This window comes from Thalassophryne amazonica, chromosome 9 (genome assembly GCF_902500255.1).
Source record: "Thalassophryne amazonica chromosome 9, fThaAma1.1, whole genome shotgun sequence".
NCBI lineage: Eukaryota > Metazoa > Chordata > Actinopteri > Batrachoidiformes > Batrachoididae > Thalassophryne > Thalassophryne amazonica.
The window spans coordinates 45,217,082-45,240,634 of record NC_047111.1 but is presented as its reverse complement, the minus strand read 5'-3'; the positions used below and the strand labels follow the sequence as shown (position 1 = coordinate 45,240,634).

The 23,553-nt window shown below is 41.3% G+C and overlaps 1 protein-coding gene across 1 annotated transcript in view; it reads left to right on the top strand.

The window, feature by feature from the left end:
* rapgef6 (Rap guanine nucleotide exchange factor (GEF) 6) overlaps positions 1–23,553 on the top strand; it is a 217,466-nt gene that overhangs the window by 106,057 nt on the left and 87,856 nt on the right. Inside the window, 6 exon segments of the mRNA XM_034177980.1 lie at positions 413–565; positions 8,100–8,264; positions 14,951–15,058; positions 15,328–15,531; positions 20,398–20,506; positions 20,633–20,876. Coding sequence (XP_034033871.1) covers positions 413–565; positions 8,100–8,264; positions 14,951–15,058; positions 15,328–15,531; positions 20,398–20,506; positions 20,633–20,876 — 983 coding nt within the window.

Below are 23,553 nucleotides of genomic sequence, written 5' to 3'. Positions count from 1 at the left end.
GTTGGGGTTTTACATCATTATTGTATGGCCTTGCCTTACAATATAAAGCGCCTTGGGGCAACTGTTTGTTGTGATTTGGCGCTATATAAAAAAAAAATTGATTGATTGAATTGATTGATAATTGCTGCCAAAGATGCATCAACAAAGTATTGAAGAAAGACTGTGAATCCAGACTTGTATTCTGGAAAATATGGTTATATTGATCATTAACATTTAGTTAATGATCAATATAACCATTACATTATAATCATTACAGCTAAGTTGATTTGTGTGTTATAAAGACTGCCAGACTTTTGCTTTTTTCTATGCATTACATCATTATTCAAGATCTGTCACAGTGTAGATTTTTATCAGTTTGTGGTAGGGTATATTCTATAAGTTCAACCACTGTCCTCATGTTGTCCTCAACCAGTTTGTATGCATTGCCCAAGAGGACTACTGGCGCATCCTCAACCATGTAGAGAAGAACATGCATAAGGTTGAGGAGGAGGGGGAAATTGTAATGGTGAAGGAACATCGTGAGCTGGACCGAAGTGGCACCAGGAAGGGACACATTGTCATCAAGGTAAACCATTTTCCAGCAAATATTTTACAAAAGCTGAATTAACAAACTTTGTGGTCCAAATTAAACTGCTGTCAATCAATGAATCGTGCACACATCACCTACAATATCACCATCTACACCAACAAAGCGTAGGATAAAAGTGTTCAAAGTAAATAAAGGTTACAAATACATAAACTTGATGAGTGAATATTCTCGGGAAGCACTGAATGTTCTGAGGAATCAAAATATGGTTTTCTTACAGCTCAGCCGTGATGCCTTGATATGTCACCTGCATAAATGACAATAGACCTATTGTCATTTATGCAGGTGACACAGAGGAGCATACCGAGAGATTTTTATATCAGATTTCATTTTCATGTCACTGACTGTGTTTATTCTCACACTGAAATTGTCGTAGTACGTGAATAATTAGATTTTCTGAAAATCTAATTGGCCCTTTTTTTCATCATGACCTAAACCGATGTATCACCTCATTAAAATTCAGCCATTCCTTCACATATAGTATCTTGCCAACACATCAGTGCTGCTGCTCTGCATTCGTAGTGGATCATTTAGAGGCGCTGTTAGCACTATTAGGGTTTGCTTGTACGATACATTGCTCTGTGCTCCAAGGCCTTTTGATCCTTTTCCCAGGGCTCCAGAGGCAGCCAGGTATTGATCGGATAATGGGCCTGAATGATTCTCCTGGCTGCTGCTCAGAGGAAGGCTGTTTGCTCCTCCACAAAGCCAGCCGAGATGAGTCAATTCAGAGGTGTTTGGATTTCCGCTGCTGGTTTTGGCTTTGTTCTTCTTGTCTTCAACAAAAGTGGTCACCTTTTTAGTTTTTGTTCCCTGAATGAACCCCCCCCAGCAGCCTGGATATCAGCGCAAGGCTTGGACAGCAATATTGTAGATGAGTGGATGCGTGATTTTGTCTATCCCAGCCAGTTAGTGTAGACAATAATTTAAACTAAATAAATAACTTAAACAAATGCATACAAATGGGTCTTAAATATACATGCAGAACTTGCAGTATGGTTGTTTTGGGCCTGGGATCCCCCTGTGGTACAGAGATCCCCTGATGCCTCTTCCAGCCATCTTGTATTTTAATTCAATGTTGGACACGTAGGGCTTGGGGTTCTGTTCTGGAATCCTTTGGCAGTATGGGGCCCTCCAGTCCAAGTCATCTCCTGAAAGGCTCAGGATGGACGGTGCCCTGTGCTGACAGCTTGGGGGTTTCTTCCCTCTGCTCCAATGTGGGAGCCTCAACCCATGGTATGCAATATATTGCCAGCTTTTGTTCTTGTTGGTGGCCCCTCAGTGGAGTTCTGGATTCTTCCCGGCTATTCTGCCCCAGCGTTGGGGCTGGGGGTGGTGTTCTATGTCTCAGGCTCACAAGACAGCTTCACTTCCACTGGTCTGCAGTCTCTTATGTTTGCTCCTTGCCTCTGGTGGTGCGGTGTAATGATCATGTCCTGGTGTATGTCATCCTCCCTGGGGATAGGTTGCTCTGAGGTGATTGCCATGGCTGCAGCGCCCTGTGTGGCTGTGAGGCTGTATCTCAGCTCAGGGGCCTGTGGCATGGATGCACAAACATTCACTTTATCACACATTATTGTTCATATTTGCCACACGGAGGCATAGCTTTCCCACACACAGTACATATGCACACTTACTTTCATTTATTTTCTCTATACACTGTAATTCATATGACATCCTGTATATTTCTGTTTACAATTATCATCCTGGCTTCCTCTTTGAGTGACCATGATCTGTAGTCTGCTTGTTTGTGTGTTGCTTTTTGGTGTGTCTTGCCCTTGTGGTAGATAACCTCAGCTTCAAGGAGTGAAAGACCTACCCCGCATTTTTCCAACCACCCACAAGGCCAACTGATTCTAATTGGTTCTGCTTTCAGGCAGGTAGACGAGCTAATCAGTAAAATCACCTGTTTTAGGTTCACAGGTAGACACAATACATGGTGGGACTTTAACTCACAGAGGCCAGAGGTTGCCCACCTCTGCTTGCTGTCATGGTTATTGTCGCTGATCTATGATGCTGTTTTGTGTCATCCCCTTGATCCTTGAGAATAGGAAAAGGAGCAGCAAACTGAAGCATTGATGTAGTTTACATACCCCCTCAACCCTGGGCATGTTGTGTGCTCATTGCTGACCTCCAACCAGTTTGCTTTTAGGGAAGCTAAAACCATGATTAAAGAATAGAATGTGTGGCTGGGGATGGTTAACATAACTTTTTATTTTGGGATGGCTAACTCAGAACACTGCTTTGAAGTATATGGGAACCAGAGAAACACCCAAGTTGCCAACAATAATTTTAAAGTCCACATGAAAAGGAAAACACCATGTGGTGTGCTACCACCTGGTGCACACTGGTCTCTGCTGGGTGGTTCAGGAATGTGCATCCATATCAAATTATGAATTTTGCATTTAAAGGGTATTGTCAGGTGCAGCACGGTGTCTTAGTGATTAGCACTGTTGCCTCACAGCGAGAAGGTCATGGGTTCAATTCCCACCTGTGGCCTTTCAATCAATCAATCAATTTTTTTATATAGCGCCAAATCACAACAAACAGTTGCCCCAAGGCGCTTTATATTGTAAGGCAAGGCCATACAATAATTATGTAAAACCCCAACGGTCAAAACGACCCCCTGTGAGCAAGCACTTGGCTACAGTGGGAAGGAAAAACTTCCTTTTAACAGGAAGAAACCTCCAGCAGAACCAGGCTCAGGGAGGGGCAGTCTTCTGCTGGGACTGGTTGGGGCTGAGGGAGAGAACCAGGAAAAAGACATGCTGTGGAGGGGAGCAGAGATCGATCACTAATGATTAAATGCAGAGTGGTGCATACAGAGCAAAAAGAGAAAGAAACAGTGCATCATGGGAACCCCCCAGCAGTCTACGTCTATAGCAGCATAACTAAGGGATGGTTCAGGGTCACCTGATCCAGCCCTAACTATAAGCTTTAGCAAAAAGGAACGTTTTAAGCCTAATCTTAAAAGTAGAGAGGGTGTCTGTCTCCCTGATCTGAATTGGGAGCTGGTTCCACAGGAGAGGAGCCTGAAAGCTGAAGGCTCTGCCTCCCATTCTACTCTTACAAACCCTAGGAACTACAAGTAAGCCTGCAGTCTGAGAGCGAAGCGCTCTATTGGGGTGATATGGTACTACGAGGTCCCTAAGATAAGATGGGACCTGATTATTCAAAACCTTATAAGTAAGAAGAAGAATTTTAAATTCTATTCTAGAATTAACAGGAAGCCAATGAAGAGAGGCCAATATGGGTGAGATATGCTCTCTCCTTCTAGTCCCCGTCAGTACTCTAGCTGCAGCATTTTGAATTAACTGAAGGCTTTTTAGGGAACTTTTAGGACAACCTGATAATAATGAATTACAATAGTCCAGCCTAGAGGAAATAAATGCATGAATTAGTTTTTCAGCATCACTCTGAGACAAGACCTTTCTGATTTTAGAGATATTGCGTAAATGCAAAAAAGCAGTCCTACATATTTGTTTAATATACGCTTTGAATGACATATCCTGATCAAAAATGACTCCAAGATTTCTCACAGTATTACTAGAGGTCAGGGTAATGCCATCCAGAGTAAGGATCTGGTTAGACACCATGTTTCTAAGATTTGTGGGGCCAAGTACAATAACTTCAGTTTTATCTGAGTTTAAAAGCAGGAAATTAGAGGTCATCCATGTCTTTATGTCTGTAAGACAATCCTGCAGTTTAGCTAATTGGTGTGTGTCCTCTGGCTTCATGGATAGATAAAGCTGGGTATCATCTGCGTAACAATGAAAATTTAAGCAATACCGTCTAATAATACTGCCTAAGGGAAGCATGTATAAAGTGAATAAAATTGGTCCTAGCACAGAACCTTGTGGAACTCCATAATTAACTTTAGTCTGTGAAGAAGATTCCCCATTTACATGAACAAATTGTAATCTATTAGACAAATATGATTCAAACCACCGCAGCACAGTGCCTTTAATACCTATGGCATGCTCTAATCTCTGTAATAAAATTTTATGGTCAACAGTATCAATAGCAGCACTGAGGTCTAACAGAACAAGCACAGAGATGAGTCCACTGTCCGAGGCCATAAGATGATCATTTGTAACCTTCACTAATGCTGTTTCTGTACTATGATGAATTCTAAAACCTGACTGAAACTCTTCAAATAGACCATTCCTCTGCAGATGATCAGTTAGCTGTTTTACAACTACCCTTTCAAGAATTTTTGAGAGAAAAGGAAGGTTGGAGATTGGCCTATAATTAGCTAAGATAGCTGGGTCAAGTGATGGCTTTTTAAGTAATGGTTTAATTACTGCCACCTTAAAAGCCTGTGGTACATAGCCAACTAACAAAGATAGATTGATCATATTTAAGATCGAAGCATTAAATAATGGTAGGGCTTCCTTGAGCAGCCTGGTAGGAATGGGGTCTAATAAACATGTTGATGGTTTGGATGAAGTAACTAATGAAAATAACTCAGACAGAACAATCGGAGAGAAAGAGTCTAACCAAATACCGGCATCACTGAAAGCAGCCAAAGATAACGATACGTCTTTGGGATGGTTATGAGTAATTTTTTCTCGAATAGTTAAAATTTTGTTAGCAAAGAAAGTCATGAAGTCATTACTAGTTAAAGTTAATGGAATACTGAGCTCAATAGAGCTCTGACTCTTTGTCAGCCTGGCTACAGTGCTGAAAAGAAACCTGGGATTGTTCTTATTTTCTTCAATTAGTGATGAGTAGAAAGATGTCCTAGCTTTACGGAGGGCTTTTTTATAGAGCAACAGACTCTTTTTCCAGGCTAAGTGAAGATCTTCTAAATTAGTGAGATGCCATTTCCTCTCCAACTTATGGGTTATCTGCTTTAAGCTACGAGTTTGTGAGTTATACCACGGAGTCAGGCACTTCTGTTTTAAAGCTCTCTTTTTTAGAGGAGCTACAGCATCCAAAGTTGTCTTCAATGAGGATGTAAAACTATTGATGAGATACTCTATCTCACTTACAGAGTTTAGGTAGCTACTCTGCACTGTGTTGGTATATGGCATTAGAGAACATAAAGAAGGAATCATATCCTTAAACCTAGTTACAGCGCTTTCTGAAAGACTTCTAGTGTAATGAAACTTATTCCCCACTGCTGGGTAGTCCATCAGAGTAAATGTAAATGTTATTAAGAAATGATCAGACAGAAGGGAGTTTTCAGGGAATACTGTTAAGTCTTCTATTTCCATACCATAAGTCAGAACAAGATCTAAGATATGATTAAAGTGGTGGGTGGACTCATTTACTTTTTGAGCAAAGCCAATTGAGTCTAATAATAGATTAAATGCAGTGTTGAGGCTGTCATTCTCAGCATCTGTGTGGATGTTAAAATCGCCCACTATAATTATCTTATCTGAGCTAAGCACTAAGTCAGACAAAAGGTCTGAAAATTCACAGAGAAACTCACAGTAACGACACGGTGGACGATAGATGATAACAAATAAAACTGGTTTTTGGGACTTCCAATTTGGATGTACAAGACTAAGAGTCAAGCTTTCAAATGAATTAAAGCTCTGTCTGGGTTTTTGATTAATTAATAAGCTGGAATGGAAGATTGCTGCTAATCCTCCCCCCTGGCCCGTGCTACGAGCATTCTGACAGTTAGTGTGACTCGGGGGTGTTGACTCATTTAAACTAACATATTCATCCTGCTGTAACCAGGTTTCTGTAAGGCAGAATAAATCAATATGTTGATCAATTATTATATCATTTACCAACAGGGACTTAGAAGAGAGAGACCTAATGTTTAATAGACCACATTTAACTGTTTTAGTCTGTGGTGCAGTTGAAGGTGCTATATTATTTTTTCTTTTTTAATTTTTATGCTTAAATAGATTTTTGCTGGTTATTGGTAGTCTGGGAGCAGGCACCGTCTCTACGGGGATGGGGTAATGAGGGGATGGCAGGGGGAGAGAAGCTGCAGAGAGGTGTGTAAGACTACAACTCTGCTTCCTGGTCCCAACCCTGGATAGTCACGGTTTGGAGGATTTAAGAAAATTGGCCAGATTTCTAGAAATGAGAGCTGCTCCATCCAAAGTGGGATGGATGCCGTCTCTCCTAACAAGACCAGGTTTTCCCCAGAAGCTTTGCCAGTTATCTATGAAGCCCACCTCATTTTTTGGACACCACTCAGACAACCAGCAATTCAAGGAGAACATGCGGCTAAACATGTCACTCCCGGTCTGATTGGGGAGGGGCCCAGAGAAAACTACAGAGTCTGACATTGTTTTTGCAAAGTTACACACCGATTTAATGTTAATTTTAGTGACCTCCGATTGACGTAACCGGGTGTCATTACTGCCGACGTGAATTACAATCTTACCAAATTTACGCTTAGCCTTAGCCAGCAGTTTCAAATTTCCTTCAATGTCGCCTGCTCTGGCCCCCGGAAGACAATTGACTATGGTTGCTGGTGTCGCTAACTTCACATTTCGCAAAACAGAGTCGCCAATAACCAGAGTTTGATCTTCGGCGGGTGTGTCGCCGAGTGGGGAAAAACGGTTAGAGATGTGAACGGGTTGGCGGTGTACACGGGGCTTCTGTTTAGAACTACGCTTTCTGTGTGGAGTTTGCGTGTTCTCCCCGCGTTTGCGTGGATTTCCTCCAGGTGCTCCGGCTTCCTCCCACATCCAAAGACACACACGTTAGGTGGATTGGTAACTTTAAAAATTGTCCGTAGGTGTGTCTACGGGTGTGAATGTGTTTGTTTGTCTATATGTGGCACTGCAACAGACTGGCGTCCTGTCCAGTGTCTGCCCCACCTTGCGCTCTGACTGCTGGGATAGGCTCCAGCTCCCCGTGACCCTTAATTGGACTAAGCGGTTGAAGATGAGTGAGTGAGTGAGTGAGGCTGTTGTCAGCACATGCTCTGTACATGAACTAGCGTATATGTTGATTGTATACAAAAAAGTAAAAGAAAAAAAAAAGTCTAAAATGTTCCATATAACTCATGTCTGAATATTGCAAACATCAGACTGTGAAACCCCGGCACCCAAAACCTGAAAATGCTGTTCAAAGTACTTGTTATAGTGGGGGTTTGTGCATGTATGAATGTAATTATGCAGTTTTGGCAAGAGTTGCTTAAGTCTCCACAGGATTCATGCAAATCAATGCAAAAGTGTTTCTTATTGATGGATAACTGGCAGCTTGGTTCAATAGTCATATCTTTATGCTTTATGTCCTTGACATGATTATGAATAATGTTGACAGTTTATTCAGTATGTTTGCACACTTTGGTGTACTTCCTTTAGTGGTTGTTTGTGCTCGTGAGTGTGCGTGTCAGTCATTTTTTGTGGCCTTTCTGCTGTTTTACACAAGTATTAGTGTGCATGTATTATATGTTTTGTGTTGCTGTTTTCATGTACACCCGTGTGTGTGTGTGTGTGTGTGTGTGTGTGTGTGTGTGTGTGTGTGTGTGTGTGTGTGTGTGTGTGTGTGTGTGTGTGTGTGTGTGTGTGTGTGTGTGTGTATACATACATCACCCTAGGGAACTCCAGAGCGTCTGATTATGCATCTGGTGGAGGAACCGTCAGTGGTCGACCCCACCTACATCGAAGACTTTCTGCTGACCTACAGGATCTTTCTGTCAAGTCCCATGGAAGTTGGCAAGAAACTGCTGGAATGGTTCCAGGTCGACAGCCTGCGAGACTCGGTGAGAGCATGTGTGCACTACAAAACCTTATTGTGTGCATCTGTGTATGCATGTGTTGGTGTGAGGCTGAGCGTCAGTATTTGTATTAGTATTAGTATTTGTCTGTGCTAAACTCGAAGTCTCATACTTATGTGTGTGTTGTTTATGTCTATTCCTGTCGCCCTTTTGACACTTTCAAATGTTTTGCGTTCATACAGCTTGATGGAGATTCATATGGCGCACTGCTCACTTAAAATCAACACAAGTTCAGCGAGCTGTCTTAACTGACAGTGTTTTGTCCATTACTTTGACACTCTGCTTGTTTAACTGAAGATTAGCCTTGCACTGTTAAAAGTACAGTAGTGTTCAGAATAATAGTAGTGCTATGTGACTAAAAAGATTAATCCAGGTTTTGAGTATATTTCTTATTGTTACATGGGAAACAAGGTACCAGTAGATTCAGTAGATTCTCACAAATCCAACAAGACCAAGCATTCATGATGTGCACACTCTTAAGGCTATGAAATTGGGCTATTAGTAAAAAAAAAAAAAAGTAGAAAAGGGGGTGTTCACAATAATAGTAGTGTGGCATTCAGTCAGTGACTTTGTCAATTTTGTGGAACAAACAGGTGTGAATCAGGTGTCCCCTATTTAAGAATGAAGCCAGCACCTATTGACCATGCTTTTCTCTTTGACAGCCTGAGGAAAATGGGACGTTCAAGACATTGTTCAGAAGAACAGCATAGTTTGATTAAAAAGATGATTGGAGGGGGGAAAACATATACACAGGTGCAAAAAATTATAGGCTGTTCATCTACAATGATCTCCAATGCTTTAAAATGAACAAAAAAAACAGAGACGCGTGGAAGAAAATGGAAAACAACCATCAAAATGGATAGAAGAATAACCAGAATGGCAAAAGCTCACCCATTGATCAGCTCCAGGATGATCAAAGACAGTCTGGAGTTACCTGTAAGTGCTGTGACAGTTAGAAGACGCCTGTGTGAAGCTAATTTATTTGCAAGAATCCCCCGCAAAGTCCCTCTGTTAAATAAATGACATGTGCAGAAGAGGTTACAATTTGCCAAAGAACACATCAACTGGCCTAAAGAGAAATGGAGGAATATTTTGTAGACTGATGAGAGTAAAATTGTTGTTTTTGGGTCCAACGGCCACAGACAGTTTGTGAGACGACCCCCAAACTCTGAATTCAAGCCACAGTTCACAGTGAAGACAGTGAAGCATGGTGGTGCAAGCATCGTGATATGGGCATGTTTCTCCTACTATGGTGTTGGGCCTATATATCGCATACCAGGTATCATGGATCAGTTTGGATTTGTCAAAATACTGAAGAGGTCATGTTGCCTTATGCTGAAGAGGACATGCCCTTGAAATGGGTGTTTCAACAACACAATGACCCCAAGCACACTAGTAAACGAGCAAAATCTTGGTTCCAAACCAACAAAATTAATGCCTCACAGATGTGAAGAAATCATGAAAAACTGTGGTTATACAACTAAATACTAGTTTAGTGATTCACAGGATTGCTAAAAAAGCAGTTTGAACATAATAGTTTTGAGTTTGTAGCGTCAATAGCAGATGCTACTATTATTGTGAACACCCCCTTTTCTACTTTTTTTTTTACTAATAGCCCAATTTCATAGACTTAAGAGTGTGCATATCATGAATGCTTGGTCTTGTTGGATTTGTGAGAATCTACTGAATCTACTGGTACCTTGTTTCCCATGTAACAATAAGAAATATACTCAAAACCTGGATTCATCTTTTTAGTCACATAGCACTACTATTATTCTGAACACTACTGTATTTTTGGGATTGCCATTCAGGTTTATAACCTACGCTCCCATTTAACATCACTCAGTCCTGTCCAGAATGAATTTGGAGCACATGTTTCTTTGCAAAGGTTAAAATCAGATGATAGTAATAAGTAAATAAATAAATAAACATATCTGTCATGTACTCTGATTGATACCAATAGATATTGTATTTTCCCGAGGCCAATGTCTGTCTGTGCTCAGCATAAGTCCAGTCTTATTACTGCCAGGGTCTTCAAATTCACAGGGAGCATTCTCGGGACGCAGACCTTGGATAAGTTCAAAGATGGCTAACCTTGACCTATTTAAGAGGTCAAAAGGTCACATTGTGTTTCCTATTTTTATACTCATATGGCCGAGAGTATTTTAGCATTGCATTATATTTTGATTGTGACATTGTGGGGTTGTGGTTAACATGCCCTGCAGCTCCTGTGTGTTGATCTTCTTGTCAGCTTGTTTTGCAGCCTGAGGGTATTCAGCTGCAGAATATTCATCGTGGGGCACACTGAAATAAAGCCCTCAGAATGGTTTATGCACATGGAGCAATTTGCATCTCGGTATAACCTCCATAAGTTCAGCAGTGGGCTTTCTTTGCTGATCACATAATGTCATATTTTTACTTCAAATTCTCTCTGTTTCAGTTTTTGTAGTGGTTTTTGTTTTAACAAACAGAAACTTAACACATTGGCAGAATATGAATGACACAATCTTTGATTGTACCCTTGCCACTCGGTTTAAGAGCAGCTCTTTTGTACATTTTAGCGGCTCCGCCCTTGGTCCATATCTTAACTGCTGGCAGTTAAAATCCCACAATTATTTGTGTTTGTGGAGCCAGCTGTCCTAACTTCCTTTAAATCTGATTCAAGGTTTGACAACAGAGGCTGACTGTGTCATTACAGAGCTCAGTTAGTTGGTGCTCATTTATTATCAGACTGTTTCCATCATAGTTAAAGGTGTCTTATGGTTGACAGGCTAAAGTTAAGTTCAATTTAGATCCACCCAGCTGTAAATTGGTACCAGCCTTGGCTTGGGGGGAAGAACTGTGATGGACTCTGGGTTCCCGCGGGGTCTAAAAAAGTCTTAAATTCAGAAACTAAAATTTTAGGCCTTTAAATGTCTTAAAAACACACACATTTTCATTGCAAGTCTAAAATTTAATTTACTCAAGTCTCAAGTCAGAAAAATAAAACGCTTTCCAACGCGTCGTGACGTCAGACGCATCGCTTCAGAAGCGGCAAGGGGGCGGAGATTGCGGCCATGTCACACTCTGGCTGTTTCACAACCTGAAAAAAGTTCAGCGATCGCCATCTTGAATTTGCGTCGCCTGAACCACAAAAAAGCTTTAAAAAAAACAGCAGTAAAATGATTCTCCCATCACCCTGCTGGGAGAAGCTTTTTTTCAGCTACTTTGCAGAGTGACGCCGACCGAGGGAGGGCTGATGACTTGGTGGGATATCGATCGAACCGCGACAGCGGGCCGACCCTCACGGAGAAGCCGGCCTTCAGGCATCATTCCAGGGCAGAGCGAGGCAGGCAGCCGGGGGGATGGAGCAGACCCACTCGGTCCGAAATCTCCCACTTTTTGGATATAGGCGAAGTCCCAGTTTGCCCAGCGGAATTTACTTCTGCAGCTTTATCGAGGTGAGAATAATGTAAAAATAAAACGTGACGTTTGCTGAACTGCTGTAAAGGTTTAATGATCGGCTAACGTTAGCGTAGTTGATCTGAGTGAACGCTTTAATTTCTAAATGGTTCGGTCTTTTTTATTTTTACCAAATAAAGCTACAGCTTTTTTCAGACACCACAAAAGCTCACCTTTAAATAACTTATTTTTTCGGGCATTTTTTCTGTCGTTTTTGTCTCATTTATTCCCTTTTTATATATAAACTGTTTAGTGTTTCTTTATATTTAAAAGAATATTTTTATTTGTCCCAGTCAGGAACATTTGCTGTGCAGCAACCAAACTTCCATTGATGAGCTGAACACCGTGAAGTCCAGTTGAAAGAAAACATCTCTGCTTTTCAGCAACACCACCAGAGTTCAAAACTGCAGAAGAGACCTTCATCTGGTCCCGAGAATTCAGCAGAACATCACCTGCTTCTAAATAAAAGGCTCTTTGAACAGCAACTATTTCATTATTTTTAAAAAAGCTGTTTCATTTTATATTTTAACAATAAATGAACGGATCATTAAAAATGTCCACAAATCAAAGTCAAAAGACATTTGCACAGGTAGAAGCTCTCCACTTATTGGGCCTTATGTATCAACGTTGCGCACTTGTGGTGTAAATTTACGGTGTAAATTTGAAGTACACCAAAGTTGCCGTGACATGTATCAAGCAGTGTGCACCTGCCCATTTCCGGTGTACGCCCGACGTGACCTTGATAAATGTGGCGGGTGAAAACAATCGTAATTATAATGAACACACCCATAAATATTCAGACTCCACTTCAGACACACCCTCATTTTATGACATGGAAGCCAGGAAGACGGCAAAGAAAAAGAACTCCACCAATCACGACGCGTGCCAATAGAGCGTCAGAAGCGGCCGTCGTATTAATTGTTTTGTAGTATAATCAAAGAAGTGTTACAGTGATCCCTCGTTTATCGTGGGAGTTACGTTCTAAAAATAGCCCGCAATAAGCGAAGTCCACGAATTAGTCAGCGTTATTTTTTACAATTATTATAGACGTTTCAAAGCTGTAAAACCCCTGTAAAACCACTTTATACACTTTACTGAATCAGGCATGAACATTTTCTCCCTTTTCTCTCGTGTGTAAACACTCTCAAAGTTCAAACCTTTGTAGAGAAATAAGACCAACCTGTTTTCAGGCCCAAACATTTGTTTGAGAAATAAAAATAGAACGTTTTCCCATAAATAATTATGATGGCTTTTAGAAGTAATGAATTTAATTTTAGCGATCAACCTACGAGGTTGGACACATAAGAAATGATTAATAGTGACTGACCAGTATTTCACAGTTCCTCTGATCGCGCCTCTTCATCCTGACGCTGAGTCAAACCTCGCTGCAGGTGTCTTTTTCCGAGTGAAGAACACAGTTATGGGTAGTTGTTGGCGCTCTTTTTTCTTCTGGGCGAGAAGATTCTTATAAACAGACACGCAGACCACAAAGCACTGTAAAAAAAAGCATGCAAAATTGGACTAAAAAAATCCGTGAAACTGCAAGGCCGCGAAAGGTGAACCGCGTTAAAGCGAGGGACCACTGTATTCTCTTTTCACATGTCAATAATTCTTGACATGTGGATATTTGATAGCTCAATTAATAAGACACGCCTAATTTTTCAGATTTATTTATTTTTAAAATGTATTTCTTTATTTATTTTATTGTAACAAACGAATGGAAGAAAAAAACCTGATCACACCACATAAAGTTAAGCTCCAGGCTCTGGAGAAAAAGGTGAGCAGCGCTTTCTTTGCGGTCAGCGCTGTGGCCACGGATTGTGCTCCAGACCAACAATCCCGCAAAAGCGGGATTTGTATTAATTATTAGGTAGTATAATCAAGAAAGTGTTATTTATTTAACATATGCATTGATTTGTATGATGGCACTTTATCATGTTGATCATTTTCATTTTTATGTGGATTCCAGTGCTGGTTCATTTTGGTGTATAATTTACACCACCTCTCGACCTGATGTATATTTTCAGCGCACCGTACGCCAACGACCACATTGATAAATGCCAAGTAGCGCAGCAATTTTGGCATACAGCCCATATACGCTCAAATATCGCCATACGCAATGTTGATACATGAGGCCCATTGTGCTCAAATTCATATTTTAGAAATGACTCTGTCCTGAAAACAACATTAACGGCAATTACATATTTTGACGAAATTACAAGTTTAAATGACTATATATATATAAAAAAAAATTCATCATGACGTTTATGTCACAGAAATCCTACTTTACAATCACACTGCAGTCGTTAAATTATTTCCTGTTGCATTTATCATAAACATTTGTATTTATTTAGTGGCTTTTTCTGATTAAAATGAGATATAAATAATCTACCAGACTTTTAAAAATTTACAAGTTTCCATGTTATTTTATTTGTCTAAAAATAAATGTCCAAGGTTACTTATGTTAAACAAGAAATTATCTAATCTGAAATAACAGGTGATTTTACTTTACAGATGAAAGGTTTCTAAAGAACCATTTATTGATTTATTTAGCTATTTTAATTACAAATGTTCTAAACTTTTTTTTTAACAGTAATGAGAAATTTTGAGGTAACAAACAACAAAAAACATTTCCAATGATTTTTCTTCAGAAAACTGCTCTATAAATGAGCGGTCCTGTCACACATTAATGTTTTGTACAGATCAGTGGTTTCCACCGATCTATTTTGTTGAGATCAGTGGTTTCCACCGATCCATTTTGTAGAGATCAGTGATTTCTGAAGAGAGCTGGCTCAAAGATGGCTCAGCTGCTTTCAAAGTCGAATGCTCTGAGAAGAGCACACAAAGTCTTGGGGCCTGTATAGATCTCACTTCTTCTACTTCTGTGTAATGTATTGCAGTAATTGAAATTGTACCATGGTGGCCCAATAGTCTCCAAGTGTTTTAGCAGGTAAATTCAGTGGAGTTCACCTGCTCTTTAAAGCATGCTTTTCAGTGACATATCCTTGTCAGGTTACCAGTTGGAAAGCAAATGCATAGATAACAGTTGGGTCTCCTTGTTCCATGACTAAATGTCACTGGCCTACTGGTGTCATATATATATATATATATATATACTTTCATTGCGTAAAAATGTCATAAAGTGCAGCTGTCTTTGAGCAGTTGACCTACTGTAGAATAAAAGTAAATTATTGCAAAAACACAATTGAACTGTTTCCCTTCTCTCATAGGTAACAAGAATAGTGTTGCTGTGGGTCAACAACCACTTCAATGATTTTGAAGGTGATCCGGCTATGACACGTTTCCTGGAGGAGTTTGAGAAGCACCTAGAAGCTACTGTAAGATCAAATGTTCATTTAAACTGCAGAATATTTTCTATAATGTCCTTTCTGGCTTAAAATGACCACTTGCAAGGCACCCTTATAATCTGCAATACTTGATAATGACTATTTCTAATCTCATTTGAGAAAGCAAAATATAAAATTCAAAATGGGTTCCAAGCATAGGCAAAAAGCTTTTCTAATTCAAGCCTACATTGTTATTCTTAGACAACAGAAACAAGTTTTAATGCTGGCCCTGAGTTTGTCATTGCTGTTTTCCCTCTCAGAAAATGAAGGGCCATTTGCGGCTGCTGAACATAGCGTGTGCAGCTAAAGCTAAGTGGAGGCAGATCACGCTTCAGAAAGCAACCAGGGAGTCGCCGCTCTACTTCAGCATGCAGGGCGGCAGCGAGAGGGGGTTTGGCATCTTTGTTGAGTCGGTGGAAGAAGGGAGCAAAGCTGCAGAGGCCGGGCTCAAGAGGGGAGATCAGGTGAGAAGATGGTTTATGGCACTATATGGTGTAATTATATCACACCGGCACCAAAATATCTGGTGTCATCTTGACTGTTCTAACAACAAATCAGCCACCTCAGAAGCCATAGCATAAGAGATGGTGTTATTTACTGGCATTAGAGGACAGCTCTCCACAGTTTCACTGATACTTACTGGACTGGTAAGCATTGAAAGCCGAGATAAACATGTCCAAACTTGTCCTCTGACACGCCGAAACGGAGGTGTTCCTTTGTCTCGCTTCCAAAGCGAATTGGTCGTGACGCGCGAAGCCTCTGCATGGCTTTCCATGACAAAATCTCTTGTTAAAAGTGAAATCTGCCGGAAAATGGCTGATGTGCAGCTCTTGTGATAACCAGAGAAAGAGCACATGACGGTCTCGTATCCACAGAGCCATCAGCTCAGAAATGGTCCGGTGGCTTGTGCCGTGTCGTCGCAGCTCGCAGTGCGGCGCGCTGAGCGTCCTTAAAGGGGTCCTTAAAGCTGTACTACCAGACCTTATTCTCTGTGAAGCCCGTAAAATTTTCACCAAAAGCCAGATAAATTTTTCGAATAGTTTCCAGGTGCCAGTCTCTAACAGCTTCTGAAAAAATTCTGATGGAAAAAAAAAAAAATCATTCTGCCATTTCCAGACAATGAAAATCCGATGAAAGGGCGGGACCACTCCTTCCACAAGGCGTGCTCACAGGCGAATGACGTCACCGACAGGCGTGGAAAAACTCACGCATGCGCACAAGGGTTCAAGCTTGTCTGACGTGAAAACATGAATCAAATCCATGTAGTTTAAAAAAAAAAAAAAAAGGTACGATACTTTATGGACAGACCTCGTGTATCAGACATTCCATAACATGAGAATGCTGTTGTTGGGATTTGGTATGTGGCCGGGGTGTTAAGTGTCTCTGTGTCTTTTTGTGTGTCCTCATCAGAGTCCTTGTCACCTGTCCTGTTCTGCATCCCAGTGTGTGTGTGTGTGTGTGTGTGTGTGTGTGTGTGTGTGTGTGTGTGGAAGTGAGCGTGTGTTTGTCTCTCATGGTGTGCTTATGTGTGTGGGAGAAGGTGCATATGTGTTCTTATCTTCCATGTGCTCCTCCCATGGTCTATGGGTATGTGTGTGAATACATGTGTGAACGTGTGTATGGGTTACTCCGGCATGTTTCTTGTGCGTGGAGCATGCTTCGTCCTCCCGTGTCCTGGGTGGGTGTGTATGTCTGTGAAGTGCTGTGCACCCTTGTTGTGCTGCGGTCTGCGTGTCTCCCTCTCGTTGTCATCTGTGTGTAATCAGGGATGGGCGTGCTCGTCATGCTCATCCTTGATCTGTCACTGTCCTCGTCACTTCACCTCAGTCCTCCTCCTGTTCTTTGTCCCCTGCCGCGTGCAATTACCAGGGTTACGACTGGCGGCTGTGTGCGGTATCTCTCTGTCTTCTGTGTTGCTGAAGGTCCCGCCTCTCGTGTTATTATGTTTTCCTGTTCTTCCTTTTGTCATTTATTTCCACCCCTTGTAATTTAGTTACGTGCTCTTTGTGTTTTTGTTATTTACTTCCGTCCCGGGGTTATGGCATTTCTCCTTTATGTTGTTTTTCTGTTATGTTGTAGCCAAGCTGTCAGTATTTTATTTCCATGTTTGATCTCAGATTTATTTTGTTTTCCTCCACTGTTGATTGGTGTTTATTAGGTCTCACGTGCTGTGTTCATTCCTACCTTGATGGTTACACGAAGCCTACTGTATAACAATCGAACTCCGAGGATCATTGCCCAGTGGAGAAATGACTTGAAACAGGCATTCAAAAATAAAATGTCTTGTCTGACAAAAACTATCCTCTCTTGTTTGAGAAACACAATAGCAGTTGTATACTCTGAGTACATAAATTACCATCAACTGTTTTTAGTAGATATGTAGATATATAGATATACAGTGGGGAAAATAAGTATTTGACCCCCTGTCAGTTTTGCAGGTTTTCCCACCTAGAAAGAATGGAGAGGTCTGTAATTTTTATCATAAGTACACTTCAACTGTGAGAGACACAGTCTAAAAAAAAAATCCAGAAAATCACATTGTATGATTTTTAAATAATTCTTTTGCATTTTATTGCATAAAATAAGTATTTCACCCCCTACCAACCAGCAAGAATTCTGGCTCTCACAGACCTGTTAATTTTTCTTTAAGAAGCCCTCTTATTCTGCACTCTTTACCTGTATAAATTGCACCTGTTTGAACTTGTTACCTGTATAAAAGACACCTGTTCACACACTTAATCAATCACACTCCAACATGTCCACAATAGCCAAGACCAGAGAGCTGTCTAAGGACACCAGGGACAAAACTGTAGACCTGCACAAGGCTGGGATGGACTACAGGACAACATGCAAGCAGCTTGGTAGAAGACAACAACTGTTATGATTATTTATTAGAAAGTGGAAGAAACACAAGATGACTGTCAATCTCCCTCGGTCTGGGATTCCATGCAAGATCTCACTTTGTGGGGTAAGGATGACTCTGAGAAAGCTCAGAACTACACAGGAGGACCTGGTCAATGACCTGAAGAGAGCTGGGACCACAGTCACAAAGATTACATTAGTAACACATGATGCTGTTATGGTTTCAAATCCTGCAGGGCAGCAAGGTCCCCCTGCTCAAACCATCACATGTCCAGGCCCATTTGAAGTTCACCAGTGACCATCTGGATGATCCAGAGGAGGCATGGGAGAAGGTCATGTGGTCAGATGAGACCAAAATAGAGCTTTTTGGAATCAACTCCACTTAGCATGTTTAGAGGATGAGAACAACCCCAAGAAAACCATCCCAACCGTGAAGCATGGGGGTGGAAACATCATACTCTGGGGGTGCTGTTCTGCAAAGGGGATAGGACAACTGCACCGTATTGAAGGGAGGATAGGTGGGGTCATGTATTGCGAGATTTTGGCAAACAACCTCCTTCCCTCAGTAAGATCATTGAAGATGGGTCATGGCTGGGTCTTCCAGCATGACAATGACCCCAAACACATAGCCAAGGCAACTAAGGAGGGGCTCCGCAAGAAGCATTTCAAGGTCCTGGAGTGGCCTGGCCAGTCTCCAGACCTGAACTCAATAGAAAATCTTTGGAGGGAGCTGAAACTCCAAACCTGAAAGATTTGGAGAAGATCTGTATGGAGGAGTGGACCAAAATCCCTGTTGCAGTGTGTGAAAACTTGGTCAAGAACTGCAGGAAACGTCTGACTGTAATGGCAGACAAATGTTTCTGTACCAATTGTTAAGCTCTGTTTTTCTAGGGGGTCAAATACTTATTTTATGCAATAAAATGCAAATTAATTATTTAAAAATCATACAGTGTCTTTTACTGGATTTTTTGATTCTGTCTCTCACAGTTGAAGTGTACCTACGATAAAAATTACAGACGTCTCCATTCTTTGTAGGTGGGAAAACCTGCAAAACTGACAAGGGGTCAAATCGTATTTCCCCACCTGTATGTAGTAGTATATATGGGTAGATTGCACTAATCTTAGTCTGTATAATTGACACAACAATTATCTTAGTTTAAAAAAAAAGTCCTCTCCGGAAAGTATAGCAGATCGTATCTGTGAGCTCATATATGCAAACACCTGACAGGTCTGAAACTTTGGGCATGTAAGTACCCCAGTCAACAGTTAGATATGGATGAATAACTTGACCAAAGTAACCACTTGAATTTTTGGTGCCAGTGACACATATGTGTGTACCCTGACTGTGAAACAGCCCACCTCTAGTAATCACACAATGTTTAAATATTGCACTCTGTCTAGTGTCACAGACTGTACAAGAATTTTGTGTCAAGAACATCACCAAGCTGTGAGAGTCGGTAGCAAAAAGTGTCCCATGATTTTTATTCAGATACTATGTATTGAGCAAACATTGACACTGTAGACGTAATTTGACTGCTTTTGGTAACCATTAAGTTACTAAAAGCAACAGTAAATCAATGCTCGAATAACGGAAAAATGTCAGCGAGGGTCTTCATTTGATAATCCAGCTGTAACTTTTTTGTCTTTCATCGGATCTGGATCTAGTAAACTGCAAAGGAAAGAGGAGAATATTTGCAACAAAGCATAGTCTAGAAACAAAATATCTACTTTAATAGGACATCACAGTGGCAACATCAAAAACCTGTAATTTCCCAATGAGACAGCATGACATAAATTTTACCTGCATTTACACGCACAATTGGGTATGTATTTCATGATGGAAATAAGATATTTGACCCTGGAAAAGTCCAGCATGGGGAATGTGATATGCTGTCACAACCTGAGGCTCACAACATACCAGTTACTTACATCAAGAATGATTTGTGCTTTATAACAACAAAAACAGAAAATTTGACCCCTGATCTTAATCTTGAGTGAGGCGAGAGTGACTAATCAGTGCTGAGATGATGATCCACCATTTTTATGGCACAACTGGCTTGGACTAGTGCATATACCTACTGTTCTGGACTGAACTATTAGGGCACTGCCGTAAAAAAAAGCACACACAGATTTGATTAAAAGCTAATTTTTACAGTTTCCTAGTTAGAAGGCAGCAGCAGCTGCAGGTGACATTTTCTCAAGTTTGGGGCGACTGTTAGTGTGAGCAGCACAACAGCTGTACCCATATAAAATATGACAGTGCTTATTGTTTTGTCCAAACGTTTTCAAGCAACATCTCCACAAGCTACACTTGATTGTTTTTGTTGAGGATGATTTAAAATTTACATTACAAATTACAATAGCATTTTTTTTCTCCTGACAAAGTCTTGCTTAGGTCTCCCACTACCTCTGTTTGTAGCTAAATTTAAGCTTTGAATGTTTTTTCTCATTTCTTCTCTTCCTTTCAGATCATGGAGATAAATGGTCAGAACTTTGAGAACATATCCATCTCCAAAGCTGTAGACATCCTGAGGAACAACACACATCTCTCCATGACTGTCAAAACAAATATTTTTGGTGAGTCAAGCACAGCACACACACTCACAGATGCTGTCCTTTGAGATGACAGACAGCAAATCAAAAATAAAAGTGATCAGAAAAGAAGGCCCTGGCTAACTAATTCTCTTACCTACTTCCATCTAGTCTTCAAAGAGCTCCTAAGTAGGATTATGCATGAGAAGAAGAACGGCGGCCCTCACATACCGAAGATCCAGGAGAAAAAAGGCAATCGCTTCTCCATTCCTGACCTTCCCGGAGACATGGAGTTCCCCACAGATACCAAGAACACCAGGAAAATGAAGGCCAACACTGTGTCTGGAGGACGGAACAAGATCCGGAAGATGCTGGAGAAAACACGCTTTAGTATACTGCCTCCCAAACCATTCAGGTAACATTTCTCCCTGTCAGGTTGTTATTTATACTAGATAATCCAAGTTTTGTTGCGCCCTGCAAGCAAATGTTTTGAAAGGTATATGGGAATATCCCTCTCTCTGTCTGTACGTCCATCTACTTATGAGTCTTGTACGCACAACTCGTCCAAAACTGGTTAATGTATTTCAGGGAAACTTCACACAATGGTAGCTCACCATGTAAAGATGTACATGACGGGAAATACTTCATGTGCAGTGTCTTCAAGGGAAGCTAATTTCACTATATCTTTTCGAAAATACATCTTTTGTACATTTTTACATTTGTCAGTTACAGCTAAAAACAGATCTTTTGGCCTCTTTAGTAGAGAGGTTGACTGGTTTGTTAATTCAGGTGTTTCATCACAAGACTAAAGCCTCAGTCCCACCGAATAATGAAGGCTGAAGAAGGAGCTACGCATGGGTGTGGGGTGTTTATTCGAAGAATGACCCACGTTTTGATCTATCGCGTATCCACTATGAAGGTGCCACTATGTGCCTCTCTGTACCCCGCATGTGCCGCGTAGCAGCCTCTAGTGAGCCACGACCGACCTGTCATTAGAGCCTCGAATGGCTCGCATCAGCCACACTAAGCCACATAGTGCCATGATAGCGCCATGATAATGCCATGTTGGCGCACGTTTAGGCATGAGTTTGGTTCAAACCTCCAGCCCTCCCACACCTGGTCCCTTCAAAGTGTGGGTTTTCAATTCACAGATTCACAGCAGCATTTAAAGCTGTCCCTTCTTTTTTTTTTTAAACGCAGTCCAAAAATAGACACTCAATCAATCAATCAATCAACTTTTTTCTTGTATAGCGCCAAATCACAACAAACAGTTGCCCCAAGGCGCTCCACATTGCAAGGCAAGGCCATACAATAATTATGAAACACAGTCTACGTCTAAAGCAACATAACCAAGGGATGGTCCAGGGTCACCCGATCCAGCCCTAACTATAAGCCTTAGCGAAAAGGAAAGTTTTAAGCCTAATCTTAAAAGTAGAGAGGGTATCTGTTGTATGTAAAAGTATGTTGATGTCACTCCATCATAGTTCCGCAGTTGTGCGCTGTGCGCCAGGCTGCTGTCCACCTGTAATGCACCAGACCAGCTAGACCCGAACCACGGGTTCCTGGAGAGCCACCTCTGTGCTCCTCGCTGGCTCCACGGCTCTCTGGCTTTTCTTCTGCAGCTTTAAACACAAAAATCTTTATGTTTGTCCGTTTATTTCTGCAAAATCGCTCTTTTGCGCGCGCGCGCTGCTGTTGTCCTTTCATGGACAGCCGCCTCTGTGCTCTTCCTTTCCATCCGTGGCTTGCTGGCTTTATTTTTCCCTGGCTTTAAACAGTCATTTTTACAACGTGATTCCACTTTTGACTTTGTGTTTGTCCATTTATTTCTGCAAAAGCGCTCTTTTGTGCGCGGTGCTGTTCTGCATATAGAATGAGGTGGCCGTTTTATTATATACACCTGTGTATCATTTTCAGTATATATACTCAACAAAAATATAAACGCAACACTTTTGGTTTTGCTCCCATTTTGTATGAGATGAACTCAAAGATCTAAAACTTTTTCCACATACACAATATCACCATTTCCCTCAAATATTGTTCACAAACCAGTCGAAATCTGTGATAGTGAGCAGTTCTCCTTTGCTGAGATAATCCATCCCACCTCACAGGTGTGCCATACCAAGATGCTGATTAGACACCATGATTAGTGCACAGGTGTGCCTTAGACTGCCCACAATAAAAAGCCACTCTGAAAGGTGCAGTTTTGTTTTACTGGGGGGGGGATACCAGTCAGTATCTGGTGTGACCACCATTTGCCTCATGCAGTGCAACACATCTCCTTCGCATCATCCGTGAAGAGAACACCTCTCCAACGTGCCAAACGCCAGCGAATGTGAGCATTTGCCCACTCAAGTCGGTTACGACGACCAACTGGAGTCAGGTCGAGACCCCGATGAGGACGACGAGCATGCAGATGAGCTTCCCTGAGACGGTTTCTGACAGTTTGTGCAGAAATTCTTTGGTCATGCAAACCGATTGTTTCAGCAGCTGTCCGAGTGGCTGGTCTCAGACGATCTTGGAGGTGAACATGCTGGATGTGGAGGTCCTGGGCTGGTGTGGGTACACGTGGTCTACAGTTGTGAGGCTGGTTGGATGTACTGCCAAATCCTCTGAAACGCCTTTGGAGATGGCTTATGGTAGAGAAATGAACATTCAATACACGAGCAACAGCTCTGGTTGACATTCCTACTGTCAGCATGCCAACTGCACGCTCCCTCAAATCTTGCGACATCTGTGGCATTGTGCTGTGTGATAAAACTGCACCTTTCAGAGTGGCCTTTTATTGTGGGCAGTCTAAGGCACACCTGTGCACTAATCATGGTGTCTAATCAGCATCTTGATATGGCACACCTGTGAGGTGGGATGGATTATCTCAGCAAAGGAGAAGTGCTCACTATCACAGATTTAGACTGGTTTGTGAACAATATTTGAGGGAAATGGTGATATTGTGTATGTGGAAAAAGTTTTAGATCTTTGAGTTCATCTCATACAAAATGGGAGCAAAACCAAAAGTGTTGCGTTTATATTTTTGTTGAGTTTATATATATATATATATATATTTCTTTATTTCTTCTGCAGCTTACAAGTTA